Here is a 27,831-nt window from a genome sequence, read left to right on the forward strand (position 1 = left end):
GTGTGTGTGTGTATTTCCTGTTCATTAGGCTACTGTATCATGTAGTGTGTGTGTGTGTGTGTGTGTGTGTGTGTTTCCTGTTCATTAGGCTACTGTATTGTGTAGTGTATGTGTGTGTGTGTGTGTGTGTGTGTGTGAGTGTCACTCACACACACACACACACACACACACACACACACTCACACTCACACTCACACTCACACACACACTCACAATCACACACACAAACACACACACACACATACACACACACACACACACACACATTCACATACACTCACACTCACACACACTGTAGAGTTGTCCTCTACCAGTTCAGCTGCATCAGTTATCAGATTTTGAGGGTTCTAAATATGACGATATGCTGCACTTAATCCTTCTTGTTTTCTTTCATTTGTCCAGCTAACTTTTCCATTGAAACTAGCCATTTATGATTGATTACACAGTCGCCATTCTGAAATGTCCTGCATGATCAAGGCCAAATGAACATCACGCAGCCACTGTGTCAGCAGCATGAGTGCTGACGGTGACGGTGCGTTTCTGATGTCAGATTATTATGTAGGCTAGCCTACTAGACTGTTCTCACGTTGCAGCGCTTTACTTGTATGAAGCATTAATTGCTTTACTTGTATGAAGTAGCATTGATCAAATGAGGGGCAGAGGGGGATAAATGTTGTTCCCCCCTTTGATGAAAAAAATTAAGCAGAGGGATAACAAGACCAGAATGGGCCTATATATACTGTATTTAATACAGTAATTAGTATTTTCTGCTGAGAAAATGGGGATCGTGATTCCTGAAGGAACCCGTCCAAACTTAACGGGGACCCACTGTATATATACTGTATTTAATATATATATATATATATATATTTCAAAACGGGAAAAACTGTTGCTCTGTTCAAAAAAACTGCAGCCTTTTAAAGGGGTGGTTCAGGATTTTGGACATAGGACCTCATTTCCAAGTTAGCAAGTGTGATATTTATCAGTGCAGGTCGTTTTCAACACGTTTCCTCCAGTCCTTCTAGTTGCAGAGTTTGCAGGTGCTAAGCTAGCGCAAGGCATCGGTATGTGTTAGCCTGCCACTAAAAACAGTCAAACCCACTCCACAGTACACCTGAGGCAAATAAATTATAACGCCAGACTATCGGTGTAAATGTCTGTGTTGATAGTTTTATTTTTAACATTATTCTATCCTTGCATTTCAATGATCGCATTACATTTTGAGGGACTAGTTTCTTAGCAGCGGTGGAATTATACTTGCTCCGGTTGGTAGTACTGCGCCGAAAAGTAAACAGAGAAGCGCACTCCAATCAGGACACCTAGTAGTAGCCTAGCAATATCAGTCCACCGCTGCCAAGCGCACTCCAATCAGGATACCTAGTAGTAGCCTAGTAGTAATATCAGTCCACCACTGCCAAGCGCACTCCAATCAGGACACCTAGTAGTAGCCTAGTAATATCAGTCCACCACTGCCGCTGCTTATATGCCAACTACCAACTTCAGGGAACAAATATACTGTAACTATTACAAGACGATGCAAAGGTAGTTTATTTTTATCAACACGGACATTTACATCGATTGTGTATGTGTGTGTGTGTGTGTGTGTGTGTGTGTTTGTGCACATGTGTGTGTGTGTGTGTGTGTGTGTGTGTCTGTGTGTGTGCTGTCAGGACGGCGACTGTGTGGAAGAATCTGAACCCGTTCTGGGGGGAGGAGTTCACTCTTCACCTGCCCACAGGATTCCATGTGCTCTCCTTCTACGTCATGGATGAGGACACCATCGGGTAAGGGGCCCAGCACACACACTATACACACTCTACACATACACTACACACACACACACTATATATACACACTATACACACACACTATAGACGAGGACACCATCGGGTAAGGGGCCAGCACACACACTATACACACTCACTACACACACACTACACACACACACACACACTATACACACTCTACACACTCTACACACACACTACACACACACACACACTATATATACGCACTATACACACACATGGACGAGGACACCATCGGGTAAGGGGCCCAGCACACACACTATACACACTCTACACACACACTACACACACACACTATATATACACACTATACACACACACTATAGACGAGGACACCATCGGGTAAGGGGCCAGCACACACACTATACACACTCACTACACACACACTACACACACACACACACACTATACACACTCTACACACTCTACACACACACACACACTATATATACACACTATACACACACATGGACGAGGACACCATCGGGTAAGGGGCCAGCACACACATTAGGGCTAAATGATCAGAACACTATCGGGGCGCTATCAAGATTAGGGCTAAATGATTAGAACACTATCGGGGCGCTATCAAGCTAAATGATTAGAACACTATTGGGGCGCTATCAAGATTAGGGCTAAATGATTAGAACACTATCGGGGCGCTATCAAGATTAGGGCTAAATGATCAGAACACTATCGGGGCGCTATCAAGATTAGGGCTAAATGATCAGAACACCATCGGGGCGCTATCAAGCTAAATGATTAGAACACTATCGGGGCGCTATCAAGCTAAATGATTAGAACACTATCGGGGCGCTATCAAGCTAAATGATCAGAACACTATCGGGGCGCTATCAAGATTAGGGCTAAATGATTAGAACACTATTGGGGCGCTATCAAGCTAAATGATTAGAACACTATCGGGGCGCTATCAAGCTAAATGATTAGAACACTATCGGGGCACTATCAAGATTAGGCTAAATGATTAGAACACTATCGGGGCGCTATCAAGATTAGGGCTAAATGATTAGAACACTATCGGGGCGCTATCAAGCTAAATGATCAGAACACTATCGGGGCGCTATCAAGATTAGGGCTAAATGATTAGAACACTATCGGGGCGCTATCAAGCTAAATGATCAGAACACTATCGGGGCGCTATCAAGATTAGGGCTAAATGATTAGAACACTATCGGGGCGCTATCAAGCTAAATGATTAGAACACTATCGGGGCGCTATCAAGCTAAATGATCAGAACACTATCGGGGCGCTATCAAGATTAGGGCTAAATGATTAGAACACTTTGAAGGCCGATACCGATAAAGATATTTGAGTATTTCAAAAGCTGTTAACCAATATATCGGCTGATAGTCATTTACACAATGTCAAATTTTACCCCATAACAAAGTTTTGATCAAGGTGGGACATTATGTGTTTAAATAGGGCTGACTATCTGGTTTCCTAATGAAAGGCTCTTAAACAGTATTTTTTTAAATTAAATAAGTAATGTATTGTCTTTTTTTTTGATAACCACCATTGCACAATCTATATTGTGGGCTATGCAAGCAAAACATTACTTTTACTTTAGGTTTAGCCTTTGTAAACCATGCACTTCCTTACTTGTTGTAAAAACCTTTGTTGAAATGCAAAAAAAACAAAGTATTGAAGACTGAAACTAGGGAGTAAGTGTGTGTTTACACACACACTACACACACACACTACACGCTAACACTGGGTAATGCTGCTGAGTAAGTGTGTGTTTTGGAATTAATGTTGGCTCAGTAGTCTTGTTTCATGCTTAATGCAACAGTTTACACTCACTGTGCCAGTCCAGTGTTTTTAAAGAAGCGTTTCACTGCTGGGAAGATGAACGTGTATTTAAATTGGGTCATTTATGTAGTAGAAATGTGGAGTTATCATTGAAGTCAGTGCCTTCTTGACTGAGAAAAAGCCAAAAATGAACAGTATGATACCGATAGTTTGGAAAATGCCTAATATCGGCCGATGATATCATTAAGTCATTAAGTTCTGGAAACATCTCTTGTAGTAGCTCAGACACAGTAGGTATTGGAACGTTTTCCATCTCAGCAGATTACACACTCAATATGCACCTGTGAATGTTCCCTTTGTCAGGGTGATGCATGATGGGAAAGTTCAAAGTTCAGGAGTTAAGAGTCAACTAGGCACAGAGTTGTCATCCTCTGAGATGATAAATATCTAGGAGAGGTCTTGGGCCTGTTTTGGGTGCTTCATCAATGTGAACACACACACGCACGCATGCACGCACACACACACGCACGCACGCACGCACGCACATGCACACACACACACTGCAACTTCATGTTCAGTTTGTGAGGTCAGGTTCTCTAGGGAACTGTAGAAAGTAATATTGCAGAATGTCTGTTGAAAATCATTAAAACCAGGCAGAAATTAATATCATTAATATAATTCAAATCATTAAAATTCTTCTTCTCTCCTTTTTGTTTGTTTGGTTACTGTAGCCATGACGATGTGATCGGCAAGATCTCACTCACCAAAGAGGTCATTGCAGCTCAGTCAAAAGGTATTGTGGGTATTGTATGCTTTACGTATTGCAGCTCAGTCAAAAGGTATTGTGGGTATTGTATGCTTTACGTAATGATGGGTTCACCTACATACAAACGCCCCCCCCCCCCCACACACACACACACACACACACACACACCACCACCTCTCTCTCTAGGTAATGCTGAGGGCAGGAGAGTGTGGGGCAAGAGAGAGAGGGCAGGAGAGTGTGGGGCAAGAGAGAGAGAGGGCAGGAGAGTGTGGGGCAAGAGAGAGGGCAGGAGAGAGAGGGGTGGTGGTGGTGGTGGTGTCTGGTGGTGGGAGAGTGGTGTCTGGTGGTGGTGTCTGGTGGTGGTGGTGTCTGGTGGTGGGAGAGTGGTGTCTGGTGGTGTTTGGTGGTGGTGTTGGTGGTGGGAGAGTGGTGGTGGTGGTGGTGGTGTCTGGTGGTGGGAGAGTGGTGGTGGTGGTGGTGGTGTCTGGTGGTGGTGTTTGGTGGTGGGAGAGTGGTGTCTGGTGGTGGGGTTGGTGGTGGGAGAGTGTGGTGTCTGGTGGTGGTGGTGGTGTCTGGTGGTGGTGGTGGTGGTGTTGGTGGTGGTGGTGTCTGGTGGTGGTGGGAGAGTGGTGTTTGGTGGTGGTGGTGTCTAAGGTGTGTATTAACTGTCCTGTGTGCAGGATTCGTATGTTTTGAAAAAAACTGGAAAAGTTATGGAATTTGAAAATGGCAATTTCCAGGCTTGGAAAAGTTTTGGAAAACAAAAAACACCCTGAAAGTATTGGAAAAGTCATGGAAATTTGCGTGACCCATTGCAATTCAATTGAGAAATGTATGGCGTTTCCGTAGATCATGTTGCATTCTTCCTTGTATCTGTCGCGTGGAGACCAGAGATCGGCCTTTTCTAAAAGGAGTTACTCTGCCCTCCCTCTACGCATTCGACTCGCTTTATCCCGTAGAACACACACACACAGTGGAAGGGAGTAGGGAGAGGGCGGAAAGCCTAATTGTCTTCGGTTGCATTTTTAAATTCGACGTTTTAGGCCTACGATATGTGATATGCCCGGAAAATAGGCTATTAATTTAATCACGTCTAGCTTTACTTTAAGTAAAACAGGGTTTTTTTTTTAATTGTCAGCTTACGTTTGGTGTACTAGATTTTTAATCCGTTGTTTAGTCATGCAAGGACCGAAAATATTTCAATCAATGTCATGCACACCGACGTTGTAGCCTATTTCATGTTGTTTGCATTGAGATTATCTCTTTCACTGTTGCAGAGTCAATTTTGTGAAGATTGCCGTCAGCATGTCAGTAGCGAGTGTGCCAATGAATTCTGTAGGCGCAGGTTTGCAGCTGGGTGGCATTTTGCGTTCACGGTAGCCTACTGGGAGGCTACAGCCCTGTTGCTTCAGCGTTGCATATTACTAGCCAGTGTGTGCGGCGCTACAAAGCTGCGTGAATTAAACACACAATTACGTGGTCATGATGAACCGACAGAGTTGAAGAAGAGCTGATTAGTAATTGATCAGGCTATGACATTAATCAGGATGTCAATGTGTGGAGGGTATTTGTCTACAGTAGGCGATCACATAAAGTTAAATGCACAACTTTGCTTAATGTAGGGCTGAGATATAGCCTAATGTTCCTGCTGGTGTGTCAGTGTTGGCCTACATTTTGTATGTATTAGAAATAATAAGATAAACCTTAAAAATAATAAGATAAACCTTCATTTGAATTCAAATTTCCCATGGACTGTTTTGAAAGAATGGATTTCTATTTTTGTAGGCTAGTTGATGTTTTAGGGAATATAAGGTCATGGAAATTTGTCAAAAAATCATGGACTAGTCATGGAAATTCTCTGGTGGAAATGTGTATGAACCCTGTGTGTTGTGTGTTTGTGTATTAACTGTCCTGTCTGTTGTGCGTTTGCTCACCTGTCCTGTCTAAGGTGTGTATTAACTGTCCTGTCTAAGGTGTGTATTAACTGTCCTGTGTCCTGTCCAGTCTAAGGTGTGTATTAACTGTCCTGTATGGCAAGCCGATTGCGCATTTATTCAGATATCTTGATATGGAAAAAAAAAAAAAGATATCTTGATATCAGGCATAATTGTCATGTACATGCAAGCCATTTCTGTCCACTAGTTAACTAGTGAGCCATTTCTGTGTGAACTAGTTAACTAGTGACAGCCAAAATGCTCACTAGTTAACTAGTAAGGCCCAAATTCTCTCTAGTTAACTAGTTCATATGTTTCATATCTTACTAGTTAACTAGTAATACTCAGCATGTTCACTAGTTAACTAGTGGACACTGAAATGTGCACTAGTTAACTAGTTTAAAGACTTCTATATTTTACTAGTCAACTAGTAAGGTACAAAAATGTTTACTAGCTGACTACTGAATGTCAAATCCCCGCTTGAGCATTTATTCTGATATCTTGATATCAGGCCAACATGCAAGCCATTTTTGTCAACTAGTTAACTAGTGAGCCATGTTTGTGCACACTAGTTAACTAGTGACAGCATAAATGCCCACTAGTTAACACATATTAGCTTCACTAGTTAACTAGTGAGAGCCAGAAATGTCCACTAGTTAACTAGTAAAGGCCAAAATGCATACCAGTCAGCTAGTTGAAGGCTTTTGGGTCTCACTAGTTAACTAGTGACAGCCAAAAATGTGCACATGTTTACTAATGAAGGCAAAACTCCTCACTAGTTAACTAGTTGGAGTAGGTCAATGTCACTAGTTAACTAGTGAACCATAAATGGCTTACTAGCTAGCTAGGTGATGGCAGCAGGCTCACTAGTTAACTAGTTGATGCATCCTTTGTCCAAACTAGTTAGTGGCGCAGAATTAAAATTAGGAGGCGGAGAACTCTGAAAATTGAGGCTTTCTATTGGCTCCCTATGTCCAAATAGAACATGACAACCAATCACAGCGCAGAATTTCACAAAATCCCACCCACAACATTTGCAGGCACACAAGTTAACATGCTGGCCAAAGGAACTTTAACTAGTAAACTAGTGGCTTCAATGTGACACTTACATTTAAACTAGTGAAGGCAGAACTGCTCACTAGTTAACTAGTGAAGACACAAATGCCCACTAGTTAACTAGTGAGGTCTAAAAAGTGTCACTAGTTTACTAGTGTGCACCAAAACACCCACTAGTGAACTAGTGATGGCAATTTCCATTCGACTAGTTAACTAGTGAGGTGCAAAAAGTGTCACTAGTTTACTAGTGTGCTCCAAAACGCCCACTAGTTAACTAGTGAAGGCCATTTCAGCCCCACTAGTTAACTAGTGAGATGCCAAAATGGTCACTTGTTAACATGTAAAGGCAATAATACCCTCTAATTTACTAGTGAGGGTGTTGTGGGCCTTACTAGTTAACTAGTGGCATGTGTATTTTGTACACTAGTTAACTAGTTACACCTAAAAAGAGAAACAAGCTGACCGTTTTTGTCCACTAGTTAACTAGTGGAACAATTGAAGTCTCACTAGTTTGCATGTGTGGCAGTGAAGCAGCTCACTAGTTAACTAGTGCCTGAAACGGCTATTATGCAAATTCTAATGAGAGGGTGGGTAGAAGACACCTATTGGGTATTATGTAAGAATCCCACCCAGTATAAAAGTAAATTTACTGTTCATAGCCTCGCGATCAGGTCCTGATGGGTGCCCCTAGTGGCTAAAGTGACACACTGCTCTGCAACGGTACTTCAGTATAGATAGTAAAGCAGAGCCTGCAGTATCTCATATTCTGTCAAAATGGTTTTTAATAATAACAGGGAAACCCCATGCTTTAACAAGTGAGCTCTTAGTGATCCACACCAAAGATTCGATCGAAGGGATCGATTTTAATATTATTCTTTGTTTATTGTTGCTAGGCAACCACAGACATATATGTATCCATTCAGTTGCGCTTTTCTGATTAATAACTGAAAAACAAAAGATTGTACACATTAACTGCACATGGTTTCAAAAGTAATTAAAAGCTCAAAGATCAAATAAAAAACTTCATGCACTTCTAAGGAATTGAACCATGGTCTCCCACATGCACTCCTGCTGCTTAACCACTTGAGCTAGTCTTGCCACATCAGCAGAGGTGGAAAGTAACGAAATACATTTACTCACGTTACTGTATTGAGTAGTTTTTCTGTGTATTTTGTATTTTTTAAGTAGTTTATAAAATCGGTATTTTAAATTTTACTTGATTACATTTTGAGTGAAGTATTGTACTTCGCTACATCAAAAATCCCATCCGTTACTTGAGTAAAAAAAAAAAAAGTTAAGACTAACGAAACAGAAAGGGAGAGAAAACAAAATCGTGCCCTAAACCACTAGCCTAGTGATAATGATCAGCATGTAGGCTAGCCTACAACAGGACATGAATCAAGCTAGCGCCATGCAGTCTTTCTGAAAGTGATGGAGATGGAGCTGGATCACGAGATGCATCAGATTACATGTCTAGGCTATGTATTTTCCACTATTTCAATTGGTTGTCTCAGTTCGTTTTAGCACTAATGATTGCGGAGATATTCAAGCAAACACCATGGGATTTCGTGTTTTGGCGTTTGTGCTCACCTTTCTTTGGAAAGAAGTTGATTAGCAGTTGTTTCCCCTCATTTTAATGTCTCTCTTTTTCCTGTTTTGGACTTTTTTTGGTAACCTGACTTGGCTTTCTTGGAGAAAGACATTGCACCAGCAGCACAACAATTAGCGGTCCACTAGGCCTACTAGCGATGCTCAGCTAAATAAACAAAAGATACTGTAGACTCCCTAATGAATCGTGCAGGCGGACTAAACCATTTAGCTCTTTAGCAAGGGAGAGTGAGAGTGACCTTAGACAGTTTTCACTATGTTGTATACAAAATCACAGTCAGTCAAACTTTAAATTTCGTCTGACATTCATTTTGACATTTAAAGTAGGAAGTTAAAGGAAGGAAGTTAAAATATTCAGGTAAAATAAATATATGGTGGAAATAAGTATTGAACACTTAAATGTTTTTTCAGTAGCCTAATTAGCCTAAACTTCCAGTGAGTCTATTCGACATTTTCACCACACATTATATTAACACACATATAAAAAATCCAAACATAAGAGTTATGTGTAATAAAGTGGAATGACACAGGAAAAAAAGTATTGAACGTTCCTACTGAAATTTCTTCAATACTTTGTGGAAAGCCTTTGTTTGTAATGACAGCTTCAAGACATTTCCTGTATGAGAAAACGTATTAGTCGCAGTATCAGGTGTGATTTTGGCCCATTTTGGCCCAGGGGTCCCTCTTGTGAATCCTGATCTTTAGTTACTTCCAGAACTGTTTAATTGAATTTAATTGAATTGGCTGCCTTCAAGTCTTTTTGGAGCTTTCTCCAAGTGGTCCTTGGCTCTTGGAATTGACTATCCTTCTGACTCCCTGGTCAGAAATATTGTGAGGAGATCCTGTGCATGGCTGGTTGATGATGCAGTGATGTTCCTTCCACTTGCAGATAATGGCTCCCATGCTGCTTACTGGAAGATTCTGAAGTTTTGATGATGTTTGCAACAATAAGGTTGCAAAGGTCTTGGGAGAGCTTTTTGCTTTTATCCATCATGAAATGTTTACTGTGTGACACCTTGGTAATGAAAAACTTTTTTATAGCCCATCAATATGTAGGCTTCTAACTAAGCTTATATTAATTTGCACAGATAGAAAGGATAACTACTCTCTAATTACTTACAGATTCCAGCTCGTTCCTTCCCTTTCCTTGCCTTAGTGCTTTTTCTTAGCGTGTTCAATACTTTTCCCCTGTGTTATTCCACTTCATTACACATGACTCTACTTATGGAATTGTTTGGATTTTTTATGTGTGGATTACCTGAGTTATTACTAATGCCTGGTGAAAATGTTGTGCCCCCCGTAATCCACCTTTCAAGGGCCCTCTCCTCCATTGGGGTCCTAGTACTTCCCACTTTTCCCCCCAGTTCAACACCCTTTAATCTGCTGAACCTTCTGCTCGTTTCCAAATATAAAAAAAACTCTGCAACTCAACATTGGACTGCCTGTCTCAGCTGCCTGTGAGGGGCTTTTCAGTTGTGCTGGATTACTGTTCACTGCAAAGTGACCAAGGATGAGTGCAACTAACTTTGAAAATCAACTACTGCTCAAACTTAAAGGAGAACTCCGGTGATTTTTCACATTTTTGACATTTCTCAACGTCACCGAGTATGAACAAAACTCGGTTTTACCTAGCTCGAGTTGAGTTGAGCTTGAGCGCTACACACTGGGAGCATGAACATGGCTGCCTTAGCTGCTGGCTGTAGCAACTCGAGCTAGGACCAAAGTCCTTTTAGGCAAGTATTTCCACTCGGCGGCCATATTGCAACGCTTTTTGGGCACTTATCGGGCATCTATTTCTGCAGAAATGCGTGTGCGTAAGGTTTCACGACACCAATCTTGCTCCAGCGACGAGATCACAACAGATGATTGGCACGATGTCTTCACAGCACACCACATGATTGGCTCAATGTATTCACAACACACCACATGATTGGCTCAATGTATTCACATGTCGACGTTTTGCCACGTTTTACAACAGTTGAGTACTGTATCTCCTCATTAGAAAGTCTCTGGTAAAACTGGTTGTTCTGGTACCCCCCCCCCCCCCCCCCCCACCCAAAAAAAAAAAAAAGTAACTAAGTAACTTTTACTTAAAGTACATTTTAAATGAACTACTTTTTACTTTTACTTGAGTACATTTTCAGATTGGTATTTTAACTTGTACTTGAGTAATATTTCATCAAAGTATTGGTACTTTTACTTGAGTACAATATTTTCATACTTTTTCCACCTCTGCACATCAGCAATGCTATCATCAATGTTCATGTTACTGAAACGTTTTGTTGCTAGGCAACCATATACAAATGTCTCCAGTTTTATCGCGATTTTCAGACTAATAACTGAAAAACTAAAGATTGTAGACATTAACTGAACGAAGATTACAGCAATACACCACAACTTTGTCACTAGACATGTATGCTCAAACGATCTTAGTTTATAAAAGTTTGCTCTTAGAACAGCCTGGACGAAGTCAGCCATGTTTTCTAGGTTTCTGAGTCCTAAATGGACCAATCAAAACCCTTGTTCCGCCTTCTTAATTTGCATGCAAGTGCGACATTGCACACTAGTTAACTAGTGGCCAATGTTATGTCCCACTAGTTAACTAGTTGCACAAAATGCCAGCCGTTTGTGTATTTATTCAAATTCCACTAGTTTACTAGTGTGAGGGGCATTTTTCTCCTGCTAGTTCATTATGGACAGTGTTTTGTCTTCACTAGCTAACATGTAAGGCTCAAAATGCCCTCTATAAGCTAGTGAAAGGCATTAATAATGCAGATATGCTCACTAGTTAACTAGTAAACTAGTAAGGCCAAACACGTCAACTAGTTAACTAGTGAAGGCCAATGTGTCACTAGTTAACTAGTAAGAGTACCTTTTGCATTACTAGTGAACTAGATAGCTCCAAAAACAGCCACTAGTGTGTGTCTTGTGCGCACTAGTTAACTAGTGAGCTGCTTCACTGCCACACATGCAAACTAGTGAGACTTAAATTGTTCCACTAGTTAACTAGTGGACAAAAACGGTCAGCTTGTTTGTGTTTTTAGGTGTAACTAGTTAACTAGTGAACAAAATATGCATGCCACTAGTTAACTAGTAAGGACCACAACACCCTCACTAGTAAACTAGTGGGTATTTTGGCCTTTACATGTTAACAAGTGACCATTTTGGCTTTAACTAGTTAACTAGTAGACATTTCTGGCACCCACTAGTTAACTAGTGTGCATATTTTGGCCCTCACTAGTTAACTAGTTCACACAAACATGGCTCACTAGTTAACTAGTTGACAAAAATGGCTTACATGTACATGTACATGTACATGTGTGTGTGTGTGCGTGCGTGCGTGTGTGGTGTGTGTGTGTCCAGGACTGGACAGCTGGCTGAACCTGACGCGGGTGGACCCAGACGAGGAGGTGCAGGGGGAGATCCACCTGGAGCTGGAGCTACAGCAAGAGGATCAGCACACCTGTCTCCGCTGCCACGTCATCCAGGCCAGGTGAGACACACCCCCCCACAGCACACCTGTGTACGCTGCCATGTCAATCAGGCCAGGTGAGACACCCCCCCCCCCCACAGCACACCTGTCTCCGCTGCCACGTCATCCAGGCCAGGTGAGACACACACACACCCCCACAGCACACCTGTGTCCGATGCCACGTCATCCAGGCCAGGTGAGACACACCCCCCCCCACCCCCCACAGCACACCTGTGTACCACCCCCCCCCCCCCCCCCCCCCCCCCCACAGCACACCTGTCTCCGCTGCCACATCATCCAGGCCAAGTGAGACACCCCCCCCCCCCCCACAGCACACCTGTGTCCGATGCCACGTCATCCAGGCCAAGTGAGACACACACACACCCCCACAGCACACCTGTGTCCGATGCCACGTCATCCAGGCCAGGTGAGACTCTCAGGTTTTGGGAGATCCGTTGTCACATTCACAAAAGGACTATCGTAAAAAGATAAAACGCATATTTTATTAGATTCAACTTTATTGTCATTGTGCAGAGTACAAGTAAAGAGACAACGAATCATTTATCACATTGTATCACTTAATGGAAGCACTGACCAATCACAATATCGCACAAAGCTGTAATGGAAACACAGCTACACACTCCCACAACACACCTGTGTCCGCTGCCCATCATCCAGCCTGGGGAGACCCGTTTCAGTCGTGTTTGAGAACTCTGCCAGCCAAAGCCCATTATTGGTCATCCCGAGCCGGCATCTGTACCTGTGTTGGCACCAGTGGTGGAATGTAACGAAGTACAAATACTTTGTTACTGTACTTAAGTACATTTTCCACGTATTTGTACTTTACTTAAGTAAAATTTATAGTGCATACTTTTGACTTTTACTTCGTTACATTTTACAGCAATTATCTGTACTTTTACTCCGCTACATTTCTACAACACCATCGTTCCTTTTTACGATACATTTTATGATCAGTTTTTTTTTCTCTCTCTGACAAACACGTTTGTTTTACCAGGGGGTTGCTACCAAAGATTCTGGAGCGCTACGTGCATTCTTAGAAACATAAGCTTCTAGTCTAGACCAGGCAAAGCGTGAGCTTGTAGCCATCTGCATTCGGTAGGCTATATTCACCAGACCCATGGCTACACTGTACATGCAACTGTGTTCTGTGCCTTTCTCTGTCTGTTATCTGCAGCGTTAGGGCCTCCTCTCCGATGAGATTGCTATCTGCGGATCAGCGAAGTTACAGGCTATGCCCATGCTTCTGTCACACGTCTGATCATTTGCGGCACAAATGAATGGTAGACTATTAATGAACCGGTGGCCGGAAAAAACGTAACATTTTCCAGATTAGGAAATATTCCTTAATTGTGTGTGATTAAATAAAGATGCATAGCCTACAATTGGGGGGTAGTAACGTGAGCGCTCATTCAATGTCTATGCGTCTGCGCAAGTGAAACTGAACTTAATCATAAAGACACCTTTCTCAGCAACTTTTCTGTTCAATCAGCATAATTGGCATTACGATCCACCCGACGTTTCCCTTGTCTACCCCGTTAAACTTCAGGCTCTCGTGTTTTGCTGAATGATATTACTCAGCAGATCACCCTAGTAGATAACCAGAATTACAGTCTCTAGAATTGTAGGTCAGAATGTAAACTGGGCCACAGGTGGTAAGCACAATTGTATTAACTTAAAACTATCTAGTCGAGTATAACCTAAAACTAGCTTAATTAAAATGCCACAGCCCATACTGATTTTTCCTTTTAGAATATATATATTAAGAGAATAAATCATTATGCAAATACTTTTACTTTTAATACTTAAAGTACATTTAAAAGCAGGTACTTTTTACTTTTACTTAAGTAAGGTTGTCATTGTGGTACTTTTACTTTTACTAAAGTAAATATTTCTCTGTGTATTTGTACTTTTACTTAAGTACTGAGTTTCAGTACTTCCTCCACCACTGGTTGGCACTTCCATTTAGTGATGTTACCCATGAACCCCCTGCTTCGAAGCGTGTATCGAAGAACCAATTTGGAGTGAAGCTTTGTATCGGAGCTTGATTTGTTTTGTGATAATCACGTGATCAGTGACGTCCTAAGCTTCGTTTCACACACACCCACGTGACTGCTTCGAAATTTAATTCAAAGCATTAAAGTTGCGCGACACGGGGCGTGCCATTGTGGGTTGTTGAAGAAGGAGAGCCAACAGAGTCAATAGTGCTGCTGACACAAAAGCTAATAGCCCGGGCCTTTAGCTCCATTGTCAGCACGCTCGACTCCCGTTCTAAGGTGCGTCTGTTTCGCGGGTTCGAGTCCAGGCATGTGCAGGACTGAATCGCAGTTTCAACACAACCCAGATTACAATTGACCTGTCACTAAGCCCTGCCCCCCATTGTTACCGTGTGAAAACTCGGACAAACAAACCAGACTTGATTAGAAATACATTGTGGACAATGGCAGCTGACAGTATATGAAAGCAGGCTTTGAGGACGTTTTGGTCGATAAAAGGATTTACTTTCCTCCAGAAGCTATCAAAAGGGACTTAATTATGCTATGGAGGGGTGTATCCAAAACTTTAGAATACATACAAGGTGACAAGCAGTTGTGGCGAGTAGCCGTGCAAATCCCACTGACGTTAATGCTAGCTAGCTAGCTAGCTTCTAGTGGAAGATTGATACTAAGATATGTTAGGTTACGTTAATATTTGATGTAGTAAGAATATAGTAGTTGGTTAATGAGCATTTTCATCTTGGGATTTAACAGGGAACCTGTGCCCACGTTGTTGGCTTAGTTGCCTACATTACGTCGAGCTGTTGCAAACGCGAGAGACGTCCTGTAGGCTACTTTTGATGAAAATATACCCCGTTTTCTAGCCTCTCGGGGTACCGGCTATCAGTATTACACGTCCCCAATGCAAAACGTTTGACCATGGTTATCCGTCGGGGTTTTTTGAGTTAATAAACTCCATAAATAACCATTAATTTGTAATTTTATGCCTGCCCCCTGTTGTTTCCTATGGAGTTGTCCGAGCTAATGTCCGAGTCCCGTTGAGGCTGGACTGTCATTGGCTCATCAGCGTTCTAAGGGTGGCGCTTAGCGACAGGTCAATTGGTCTAGGCTACGTACTCAATATAATCACAGAAATGTGTGTGCAATGTGCATGCCCATTCTTTATTAATCTCCCTCCTAAATTGATGTATTTGTTTACAAATACAAGACATGTTCACAGCCAAAATATTACCTTTATTGTTTTTGTAGAGAAGGCAATTCCATTTGTATTTATGCAGGGTACAAAATAGGCTTAGTTAGGCCTATTTATGACATTATTTATTTATCCATTAATTCATGATCAATTTATTCATCTTCGACTCAAAGACATTCATAGAGTTCTGAAGCTTCGAGTACTGAACCTTTTTTCAATACAATTGGATTGAAAGCTTCACTGGTTCAGAAAGCTTCAGTTTGCCATCACTACTTCCATTAGGGTAGATGTTCTTATGAGGCGCTGTAATGGCATCAGATCTCATCTCAGCTGCGATGCCAAGCGTGTGTGTGTGTGTGTGTGTGTGTGTGTCAAATGGGCTGGTTTTCTGGGGGAGATAAATAACAGGTTATAGAACAAATGCAGGAGGACCAATAACAGGTGGGGGGAGCCGGAACACATGTCTCCAGGACTGGCCACAATTAGACTCCGCCCACCAACAACAGGTCTCACCTGCAGACAATTAGACTCCGCCCACCAACAACAGGTCTCACCTGCAGACAATTAGGCTCCGCCCACCCCTCTCAACAGGTCTCACCTGCAGACAATTAGGCTCCGCCCACCCCTCTCAACAGGTCTCACCTGCAGACAATTAGACTCCGCCCACCCCCCTCAACAGGTCTCACCTGCAGACAATTAGACTCCGCCCACCTGCAACAGGTCTCACCTGCAGACAATTAGACTCCGCCCACCCCTCTCAACAGGTCTCACCTGCAGACAATTAGGCTCCGCCCACCCCTCTCAACAAGTCTCACCTGCAGACAATTAGACTCCGCCCACCTGCAACAGGTCTCACCTGCAGACAATTAGACTCCGCCCACCCCTCTCAATAGGTCTCACCTGCAGACAATTAGGCTCCGCCCACCCCTCTCAACAAGTCTCACCTGCAGACAATTAGACTCCGCCCACCTGCAACAGGTCTCACCTGCAGACAATTAGGCTCCGCCCACCCCTCTCAACAAGTCTCACCTGCAGACAATTAGGCTCCGCCCACCCCTCTCAACAAGTCTCACCTGCAGACAATTAGACTCCGCCCACCTGCAACAGGTCTCACCTGCAGACAATTAGACTCCGCCCACCCCTCTCAACAGGTCTCACCTGCAGACAATTAGACTCCGCCCACCTGCAACAGGTCTCACCTGCAGACAGTTAGGCTCCAGCAGAGGTTCCCAAACTGTGAGGCGCGCCTCCTCTGGGGGGATGATAATGTAATTGTCAACATTATAAAATCGAAATAAATCATAGAAGAGATGTATACTAAATCTTTGGGATAGTGGAAAGAATTATTGATCCCTATCCTGAGTGAGAATGTATTGTGCCAAACTTCATAACGTAATTTAGCAACAGTGCTGCCAGCGGTAACTTGCAGCTTGGAGCTTGAGCTCCAAGTGGATTTGTACACGCAGCCATACAACACTGTTTACAGCTCTTCGAGTCACGGTAAAATGTATTTTTTGGTACATAGCTAATTTAGATAAACTTATGGTGTGGGTGCTTGTGTTTCTTTAGGAATCCGCCACCTTGGTTTGTATAGCAATGAATATTAAGTGACAGATACACGTAAGAGGTTGGACATAAGTGACGGTAATACCGGTATGTGACGTTCCGATAGCTAACTTAAAATGGACAGATTTGTCACATTTTATCGCTGCACGGCCCGAGCCTGATATGGGCAACAAAGCCAAACGTGGAACTCATTGCATTGCACAGCATAGTATAGCACCGGTTTGGCTTAACCGAAGTGAATATCATTATTTGAAAAATGATTGTCGGGGGGGGTGGGGGTGGGGGGCGGAGGTGTCACTGTTTTCAGAGGGGAGGCCCTCATTGATGGAGTTTGGGAACCCATGGGCTACAGCAACCAAAAGAGGGAGGGACATAACAGTGTGTATGTGTGTGTGTGTGTGTTCTGTAGAGATCTGGCCCCTCGGGATATCTCTGGAACCTCAGACCCCTTCACACGGATCCTTTACAACAACCACAGCGCAGAGACCTCGGTGAGAACAGTGTGTGTGTGTGTGTGTGTGAGAGAGAGAGAGAGAGGGGAGAGTGGATGAGTATGCGTTTATGCTGGTGGGTGCATAACCTGTATTGAAGTTGTAAACAGATGATGATTTTGTTTGTTATGGATTTGTGTGTGTGTGTGTGTGTGTGTGTGTGTTTATATGTGTGTGTGTATGTGTATGTGTGTTTATGTGTGTGTGTGTCTTTAGATCATCAAGAATACCCGTGTGTGTGTGTGTGTGTGACTCTAGATCATAAATAATACCCGTGTGTGTGTGTGTGTGTGTGTGTGTGTGTGTGTGTCTAGATCATCAAGAAGACCCGTTTTCCGCACTGGGGGGAGACCCTGCATCTGCGTCTGGAGCAGGGGGAGGAGGAGGGGGGGTGTGTGACATTGGAGGTCTGGGACTGGGACATGGTTGGCAAGAACGACTTCCTGGGCAAGGTGAGAAACTGACCTTTGACCTGGAAATGATTGTGTGGTTGGGGCCACCAGCTGGCCCCAACTGTGGTGCAACTGGCTGGGGCACCTGCACCGTACGCCGGCGACCCGGGTTCGATTCCCGCCCCGTGGTCCTTTCCGGATCCCACCCCTGCTCTCTCTCCCACTCACTTCCTGTCACTTTCCACTGTCACTATCATTAAAGCCATAAAAAGGCCAAAAAATAGCCACCAGCTAATATTAGTGTGAACCTGAAATAATCTGTTAGTCAAACACCGGCCCAGCCTGTGTGTTCAGTTCGGCTGCTGTCATGTTCCTCAAACAAGAATAAAGACTCCCACTCAAGATCTTATGTTAATGTTATCTAATACGGTGATGCTATATTGCGTCCACACTGAGGCATTGACATTCTGTAGAAAATATTACAGATTCACGCCCCCCAGGTATTGACTCAAATGGCATTATACATGTGGATGAGTCTGAGAATGTTTTCTGCAGGGTAACATACAATACTACTACCATAGATCAAGCTGTGTCATGCAATAGCATGACTTATGCTTATAGTTCTATTCCAACGTTGATTTCTACCCAACGTATAGTAAAAAGAAAAGACAAATTTAAAACTAGAAACCTAACAAATATTCTTTCCATACCTCAGCATATTCCTCAAAAGCCAGAGGCATTTTCAGCTAACATGGGTTTACTAAATATAGGTGCACTTACTACCAAAACCTTTGCAATCAATGATTTTATTAGTGAAAAAAAATTGGATTTTCTGTTTCTTGTTGAAACCTGGCTGACTTCAGACAGCGAAGCTGTTCTTGTTGAGACTTGTCCCCCAAATTATAATTTCTTCCACTCAATTAGACAAGGCAAACGAGGTGGTGGAATTGCCTCCAGGCATAAAGACAGTGGTACAAGTGGCTAGTGGACAGACAGTACCAAACATGGAGGGGATGAAGAGGCAGACAGACTATGCAGAGAAGTCTATCTCTCCTCTTCCCTTAAGTGAGGCATTGAACAGTTCAATGGCCCTGGGGACAAATGACTTTCTCAGTCTGTCAGTTGTGCAAGGCAGTGAGCGAAGTCTCCAGCTGATCAGGCTCTTCAATCAAGAGTGCTGTGGAGTGGGTGACACTCATTGTCCAAGATGTTGATCAGTTTGTTCAGGGTCCTTTTGTCAGATAGTGAAGTGATACACTCCAGTTCAGCTCCCACTACAGAGCCAGCTTTCCTTACCAGCCTGTCAAATATCCATGATCTAAAAAGATCATGTAGGAAAGCTGAGAGAACATGGAGAAAAACTAAGTTACAGGTTCACCGTGCCATTCTAAAAGAAAAAATTGCAAATTATAATAGAGCTATTCGGAATGAGAGGAGGAACCACTTCTCTAAGGTAATTGCTGAAAACAGTGGAAACTCTAGGGTGTTGTTCTCTACCATTGATAGGCTATTGCATCAAACACCTTTTGATACATTCAGTCAGGCATCCTCTCTAAGATGCGAAGAATTTGCAGACTTCTTCAAAAACAAAGTCATTTCTATAAGGGAGGCTATTGGTAACACAAGTAATATGTTTGATAGTACACCCAAAAACAGCCCCCCAAAATTAAGGTCCTTTAGCACTATTACTCAATTTGAGCTTGGTAAAATTATAACTCAAACCGGCTCCTCAACATGTGTTTTAGATCCAATCCCTACTACATTCCTCAAAAAAGTATATGATGGCTTAGCTCCCTTTTTTCTCAAGGTAATAAATACCTCATTAGAAACAGGTATATTTCCAACTGCTTTTAAAACCGCTGTTGTGAAACCTTTACTTAAAAAGTCAAATCTTGACCATACCAATCTGAGCAACTACAGGCCTATATCAAATCTATCGTTTTTGAGCAAAGTACTTGAAAAAGTTGTTTGTAATCAGTTAAATACCTTCCTCAACGAAAACGGTATCCTTGAAAAATTCCAATCAGGTTTTAGATCAAATCACAGCACAGAAACGGCTCTAGTAAAAATAGTCAATGATCTCAGACTAGCTACCGACTCAAACAAAGTCTCAATCCTTATTCTTCTGGATTTGAGTGCGGCATTTGACACCATTGATCATAGCATCCTAATTCACCGCCTTGCGAAGTGGGTGGGTCTCTCTGATAATGCTCTAAACTGGTTTCAAACCTACATTACTGGCAGAGATTTTTATATCAGTCTAGGAGATCATGTATCTGAAAAACATGACTTGCCTTTTGGTGTGGCCCAGGGGAGCTGCCTTGGTCCCCTGCTATTTTCTCTATATATGCTTCCATTGGGAAACGTCATAAGTCAGCATAATGTAAACTTCCACAGCTACGCAGATGATACCCAATTGTATATTTCTGTGGAGCCAACTAACCCAGATGGCCTTTGCTCCCTCACTGCATGCCTAACCTCCATTAATCAGTGGATGAGCAAAAACTTTTTGAAACTAAATGATGACAAAACAGAGCTACTTCTGGTTGGACCAAAACTTAAGCGAGATATTATTCTTAGTAATCCGGGGAACTTGGCACACCAGGTCAAACCAAAAGTAACAAGCCTCGGTGTCATCTTAGATGCAGAGTTAAGTTTTAAGCCCCATATCAGTAAAGTTACTCAGACAGCCTATTTCCACTTGAGAAACATTGCCAAAGTGCGGCCCTTTTTAACTCCACAAGATGCAGAAAAACTAATTGACGCCTTTATCACTAGCAGGTTAGACTACTGCAATGCACTTTTCACTGGTCTTCCCAAAAAACATCTAAAGAAACTGGCACTCATACAGAACTCTGCGGCTAGACTTTTAACTAAGACTAAGAAGAGAGAACACATCACCCCTGTGTTGGCTGAACTGCACTGGCTCCCTATTTCCTATAGAATTGATTTTAAGGTTATGTTAATTACTTACAAAGCTCTGAATGGCATAGCACCTTCATATATCTCTGAGCTTTTAATATCTTATCAACCACAAAGGAAACTTAGATCATCCAATTCTAATCTTTTAATCGTACCCAAAGTGCTCCACAAACAAAGTGGAGAAGCTGCGTTTATCTATTATGCCCCCAAACTATGGAACACCCTGCCTCTGTACATCAAGCAGGCGAGTTCAGTAAATATTTTTAAAAAAGATCTGAAAACATACCTGTACAGGAAAGCTTTTAGTTAACTCATCTTATCCTGTAGACTACATTTTCAGATTATTCTACATCTGCTACTATTGGAGGGCGCAGCCAGCCAGAAGCAGATGGGCTCCCCCTATTAAGTCAGGTTCTGCTCAAGGTTTCTTCCTGGAATATGGGAGTTTTTCCTTGCCACAGTTGCCATATGGCGTGCTTGTGGGGGGTAAGAAGGTTAAGGCTGCCAGTCTTATGACGTCATTTTCTATATTTTTGATATGTTGCTGAGTAGATCATAAACAGCAAAAGAAAAGTGATTGATAATGACTGACTGACTATTATTGTGTTACATGCTTCAAATGTAAAGCACTTTGAGCTGCATTCTGTGTATGAAAGGTGCTATACAAATAAAGCTTATTATTATTATTATTGCACTCAAGATCTTATGTGGAAATGTTACCTAATACGGTGATGCTATATTGCACTCAAGATCTTATGGTAATGATGTCTAATATTGTTACGGACTGGCTCAAAGGCCATAACCAGAACAAAGGAGGACAAGGGTCAACTTTTACTTATTTTATTTTACAAAACCTAAGTCAAAAATGAACAAAGATGTCCAAGTCAGTATATGAAGGAGTCAGTGTGTGGGCGAAGTGCATGAGTGTGATATGGGCTGAGAAGTGAAATGCGTGGATGCAAAAACAGACAAAGGAAAAACTAGGCCGTCAAACAAAGCCCACGAAGGCCCAAAAAACAGCAGCCTCACAGCTCTTGCAGCCGGGGAACACCCGTGCCCTTTATGCACCGGCCAGTTAGCACCGACAGGTGCTAAGGCCACGCCCACGCCGCCAATACCTATAATGACATAGACAACCAGCAGCAAGCAGGCGAACCGAGCAGGGACGTCACAAATATGGTGATGCTATTTTATGTTTGCATTAGAGCCAAGTCAAAATAAATGGCTATTTTCAAACCAAGCTCAAAATAGCCATACATTTCGGCGGTAGCATGGGTAGGGTCCCTACAGACATTATTAGCATGGGTAGCTAATCCCTACAGACATTATTAGCATGGGTAGCTAATCCCTACAGACATTATTAGCATGGGCAGGGTTCCTACAGACATTATTAGCATGGGTAGCTAATCCCTACATACATTATTAGCATGGGTAGCTAATCCCTACAGACATTATTAGCATACATTATTAGCATGGGTAGCTAATCCCTACAGACATTATTAGCATGGGCAGGGTCCCTACAGACATTATTAGCATGGGTAGCTAATCCCTACAGACATTATTAGCATGGGTAGCTAATCCCTACATACATTATTAGCATGGGTAGCTAATCCCTACAGACATTATTAGCATGGGCAGGGTTCCTACAGACATTATTAGCATGGGTAGCTAATCCCTACATACATTATTAGCATGGGTAGCTAATCCCTACAGACATTATTAGCATACATTATTAGCATGGGTAGCTAATCCCTACAGACATTATTAGCATGGGCAGGGTCCCTACAGACATTATTAGCATGGGCAGGGTTCCTACAGACATTATTAGCATGGGCAGGGTCCCTACAGTCAAACCGGAGTATTGTACACGTTCAAAGTGTACAGAGAGGTTATAACAAGACCTTTATCTGAAGGAAGCTTATTTTCTGACTTCGTGTTCCGGCAGTGTCAAATCAGTGGGCGAGTTCGGTCTGGCAGCGCGGCGCATGTCTGGCTGAATCTTATAGGTGGCGCACGTCTGGCTGAATCTTGCAGCGCGGCGCGGTGACATGCCGCTACTTAGACATTGGCGTCTAATTGTCGAAGTGGCGGCATTAAGATTCATTTCAACCGTCCCACTACTGCGACAATTTTTTTTTTTCCATTGTCGGAGTAGCGACACTTGACCTTTTTTTTCAAACGTCCTGCCATTCCAACACGAGGTCATTAACAGTGACCAAGCGTCAACGGAGTGGACTTTTGCGAAGTAGGCCTAGGGTGGGCCTTTATTTTTTTTATTCCAATATGGGCAGTATAGCCTAGGCTTACAGTAATCCCAACTTTAAACAACACACGATTTCATCACAGCTCAGATGATTCATGGCAAAAAAACAATAAAAGGCTACATTGATAAATAGTAGGGGCAACGGGATTGGATTCTATAAAAGCCTACGCATAATAACTTCAACCGAAAGGTTAGTCGCGTCTCAGAGTCCAAGAGTGCGCCTCACACACACCAGCTACGTTGAACAGTGTATTTTTCGTGTTTAAGAGCTAAAAAAGTTGATTAGAGAGTCACATTTGAAATGTCGGGTAGCCTAAATTATAGCCTATAGCGAGATTTTGGAGAGAGAGAGATGATTTAGGTGATGATTATTTGTGTCTGGTGGTAATTAAACTTGAGTATGAATGCCTACGAATTGTTTTGAATAAAAAAAGATGACAACAAATGAAATGTGACCCTGCAAGGCGAAACAAGTCGTTTTGGTAAAATTTACAAAATTAAGTTATTGTACTTACACGAACGGCCATAAACTAAGCTTTCCAACAATGTGTGCAAATAGTATTGGGTATTGGATAGTCGCCGACCCTCATTAGATGTGGATATCTGGCGGTAAGGATAGCCTTCAAGAAACAAGGTTATCGCAGTTGCTGTGAGACATACGGCCCTTCTCCAGTCTCTCTCAAAATCAAAACACACCCAATTCACGCTTGGACTTTTCGATTATGTTTCTAAATGTTGGGACTGATAGACACTGAACTCTGGGGGTTATTAGAACGTTCGTTGTGAAGTGGTTTACTGTAAAAGGAGCGTCGGATATCCCGCCTGTCTTTGCACAATTATAGGGCCATGATAATGCATGCGCTAGCCTAGAGTCGAGAGAAAGAAGACTAAATAAATATACAGACATGTTATGTGCAATTCAACAACTGCACGCATGACATATAAAATATATATTCCTAGCCTACATTATTGTGTAGTAAATTGAGTTTATCCAACCTGCTGGCAAGCCAAAATGCGTTGCACATGACTTTATCATTGTCCTCTAAAATGCTATATAAGCAACTTGAATATATCGCACATCCAGTTTGAACACCCTGATTGACACTCTGGGGGTTATCTGAACGTTCGCTGAAGTGGTTTAGGCTACTGGAGCGTAAGAATTCTAATCTGACTCTCGCTAGGCGAAACGAAATTCATCTGGCGAGAGTCAGGTTATAAGAATTCCGCCCGTCTTTGCGCAATTGGCCATTGATTGACGGCCATTAATTAATTAATATAGGTGGCCTTTACGCACAGAGTTTGTTTGACGCATGGAGTTTCCGACCGTTTTCCCCTGAGAGCTTAGAGAATAAAATGAGGAGAGCTACCTGTGTTTCACATAATGTGTAACATTTATTCACATGGCCAGTTCAAAATCACCTAAGGTTTTGACTGAAATGTGTGCCAATATCAATTATTGGGAAAAACATTGTTTGGAGTGGATGGCGGGTGGATTGTTGATGTAGCTGCAGGTGCAGATGACATTACTAGGCCTACAGCTCATCCATGCATCTAGGATGTTGGAATTTGATAGGATACAGGAACTGCAGAGACAAATTGAAAATGAGGATTGGTAATGTCGGAATAGCGGTACTAAAAAAAAATCGGAGTAGGGGCATGTCTAAATAGAGGCATGTCGTAACAACGGTATGTCGTAATAGAGGGTTGTCGTAATAACGGGATGTCGTAATAAAGGGTGAGCCCCGCGCGGCGCATGTCTAGCTGAATCTTACAATACAAGCGTGCCCAGTGCTGGGAGAAGTCGAACGCACCCAGAGATTTGACGCTACGGAACACAAAGTCAGGCAATGCGCTTATCGGGATACATAGGGCCTAGGAATTAAAGGAAAATTCCGGTATTTAGCACTTTGAGTCCCTTTTCTGGTTTGTTTTGGATGAACTAGAGTGGTGGACACCGAAATTTTGACGATTGGTCCTGTCTCGACCTTTCTGACTCATTTTGAATCGCCTTTGACTACTCAGAGTGGCTGCCAACAGGCATAGGCTACTCAAACATGTCCTAAAACAACCCTTAGCGTTCGTTTTCAAAACTGTGCAACTCACCGAGTGGTTAGTGGTGTTCGCTTGTTGCTGTTGAGACTGGAGCGAGTCATATTCAAAATAATGCAAAAAATAAATCCGCAGATAAAAAACAATTATCCTCATTCATTGCAACCGCAGCATGCCTGCTTACCGACGTTCAAACGAAAAAGATATCAAAGCAGCAAAGATTTTTTTTTTTTAAACAGCTAGACAAATGATTTAGCTAATTAATTATAGCCTGTACACCAGCAATTGTTGAACATTTACCTGTACAAGTACATTGACAGTAGCCCAGCCTAACAAGCATGTTGCATATTGTAGGCCTACTGTAGAAATTTCACTTAAATTGCAACATGCCTGCTTGCCGACGTTCAAACGACAACGAAAGACAAAAAAGATATCAAAGCAACAAGAGGGTTGAGTCTGAATGACACAACTCATATTGCTCCTCATAACCGTCTATAAAAAAGTGTTTTTTCTTTTCTTTTTGAGCACGTCCGAATCCCAGGACATAACGCACTGGACCTTATAATAGGCTCGAGATATAATTCCAAAGGGGGCAGATAGGGGCCTACTGCACTTAAAACTTAAAAAGATTGAACGAAGCTTCCCGAAATTTTAAATTGCGATCAGTGACTGGCATCGGGTGAACGAAGCTTTTCGAAGTTGAACAGGCTATTAAAAACTATTTGCGCACCTCAATATCACAGGAGAGACTGGGCTCTCCTTTCTATTAATTGAAAAATATGTTATGCTACCTGCAAACTGGCCTATGATTTCATTGCTGAGTTTGCGGCAAAGCAAGATATGGCGAGTCAGTGTCATTTATTTGTCCAATGTTAGACTACAGACCAGTTTCCATAGTGCACATCTTATCAACAGTTTGAATGTCGTGTGTTTATGCTCATTGACAAATACCGTTCAGCACAATGATTCATGCCCAATTAATTTCCCCTGTTAAAGTGTTCGCCTTTGTTACACTATTTGGTTTCGTGATGTAGCCTATGATAAACACCATATGGCCAAATATGTGACTCAGCTAATGTTATAGGCTATACAATTTCCCCTCTTAAAGACAAGCTGGTGTAGCTACTATTAAAATGCACCGACGGTAGCCTTGGCTATGTGTAAAGTAAGCTATCGCATGATTTAATGCACGGAAGTTCATGCATCTGTCAAGTTCGCACAGGGCCTCGCACCCCCTTGCGACGGCCCTGCAGCTCCTCCTAAGACTGCGAGGAAAAAGTTAAAATACGCGATAAACCCGGGAAAAGTTGAGGTTTGTTTCGGTCCCGGTGATTTATTTTAAAATTGTCCAAGATGGCGGCGCGTGCACATGCAGCGACCTCGCTCTGTCCCAACCGAACGGTGTTTTGTTTGTTTAAAAAGTGTTTGTCCGAAGGTTTTACGTGTTCGTCTCGTCTTACTACGTCGTACTACAAGTACAGCAGGCAGTTTCTACTAGACATCTGCAAAAGCAAGTTTTGCAGCGTTCTGAACTTTGCAACAGGGACGCTAAAGGAACTCGGACTACTCCGGCCTGCAACAACACCGGACTCGCCTGCTACTCCTCCCCCGGAAAGAAAGCGTCGGAAGCGGTGTGCGAGGAAGCAGAAGAGGGGCAAGCGCGGAGGCGTCCGGGCCAGGCTAGCGGCCAACCCAACTCGCCCAGCCATACCATCCATTCTCCTGGCAAATGTACGATCACTGGACAACAAAATGGATTACATACGACTGCTGAGATCAACGAACCAGACAGTGAGTAACTGCTGTGTGCTCGTATTCACTGAGACTTGGTTAAATGACAACATTCCGGACTTTGCTGTACAACTGGAGCAGCTAGCATGCTATCGAGCAGACCGGGCCATTGTAAAGGGTAGAAAATCACGAGGAGGAGGAATCTGTGTTTACATCCGTGACGAATGGTGCCGGGACACTGTAGTAGTATGCAAACACAGCTCACCACTGGCGGAGTTTATGATCATAAAGTGCCGTCCTTTTTACCTGCCAAGGGAAATTACTGTGATTCTGCTAGTCGCAGTATACATCCCGCCTACCAACAATAACAGCGATAGGAACACGGCTCTTGTGAACTGTACCAGGCTATCAGTGAACAACAGACGGCACACCCAGACGGTTTCACCATCTTCGCTGGAGATTTTAACCATGCAGACCTTAAAACTGTTTTTCCAAAGCTACACCAGCATGTTGCTTTTCCAACAAGAGGAGACAACACAAAGGAGCATACAAAGCCACCCCCCTCCCCCACATTGGACTTTCTGACCATATCACTGTTATGCTAATGCCCACATACAGACAAAGAGTGAAAGCAAACAAACCGGTTCGCAAGCAGGTAAAAGTGTGGCCTGAGGGAGCCTCTGATGCTCTTCAAGACTGCTTTGACACAACAGACTGGGAAATGTTTAAGCAGGCAGCCACTTACAACAATCAGACAGACATAGAGGAGTACACAGACACTGTAACCTCTTACATCACC

At 42.8% G+C, this 27,831-nt stretch overlaps 2 protein-coding genes across 4 annotated transcripts in view; one reads left to right on the top strand and one right to left on the bottom strand.

Moving 5' to 3' along the window:
- The window catches only part of LOC121716106 (chemokine-like receptor 1), a 965,204-nt gene that overhangs the window by 510,692 nt on the left and 426,681 nt on the right, over positions 1–27,831 (bottom strand). The gene's annotated exons all lie outside the window — the stretch shown is intronic.
- The window catches only part of LOC121716090 (rasGAP-activating-like protein 1), a 139,533-nt gene that overhangs the window by 4,313 nt on the left and 107,389 nt on the right, over positions 1–27,831 (top strand). For all 3 annotated transcript variants that reach the window (XM_042102281.1, XM_042102279.1, XM_042102280.1), the window contains exons 3-7: positions 1,671–1,784; positions 4,307–4,368; positions 12,303–12,432; positions 17,594–17,675; positions 17,990–18,127. In XM_042102281.1, the coding sequence (XP_041958215.1) occupies positions 1,671–1,784; positions 4,307–4,368; positions 12,303–12,432; positions 17,594–17,675; positions 17,990–18,127 (526 nt within the window). The remainder of the gene's footprint in view (positions 1–1,670; positions 1,785–4,306; positions 4,369–12,302; positions 12,433–17,593; positions 17,676–17,989; positions 18,128–27,831) is intronic.

The sequence above is a fragment of the Alosa sapidissima genome, chromosome 8 (genome assembly GCF_018492685.1).
Source record: "Alosa sapidissima isolate fAloSap1 chromosome 8, fAloSap1.pri, whole genome shotgun sequence".
NCBI classification, from domain to species: domain Eukaryota; kingdom Metazoa; phylum Chordata; class Actinopteri; order Clupeiformes; family Clupeidae; genus Alosa; species Alosa sapidissima.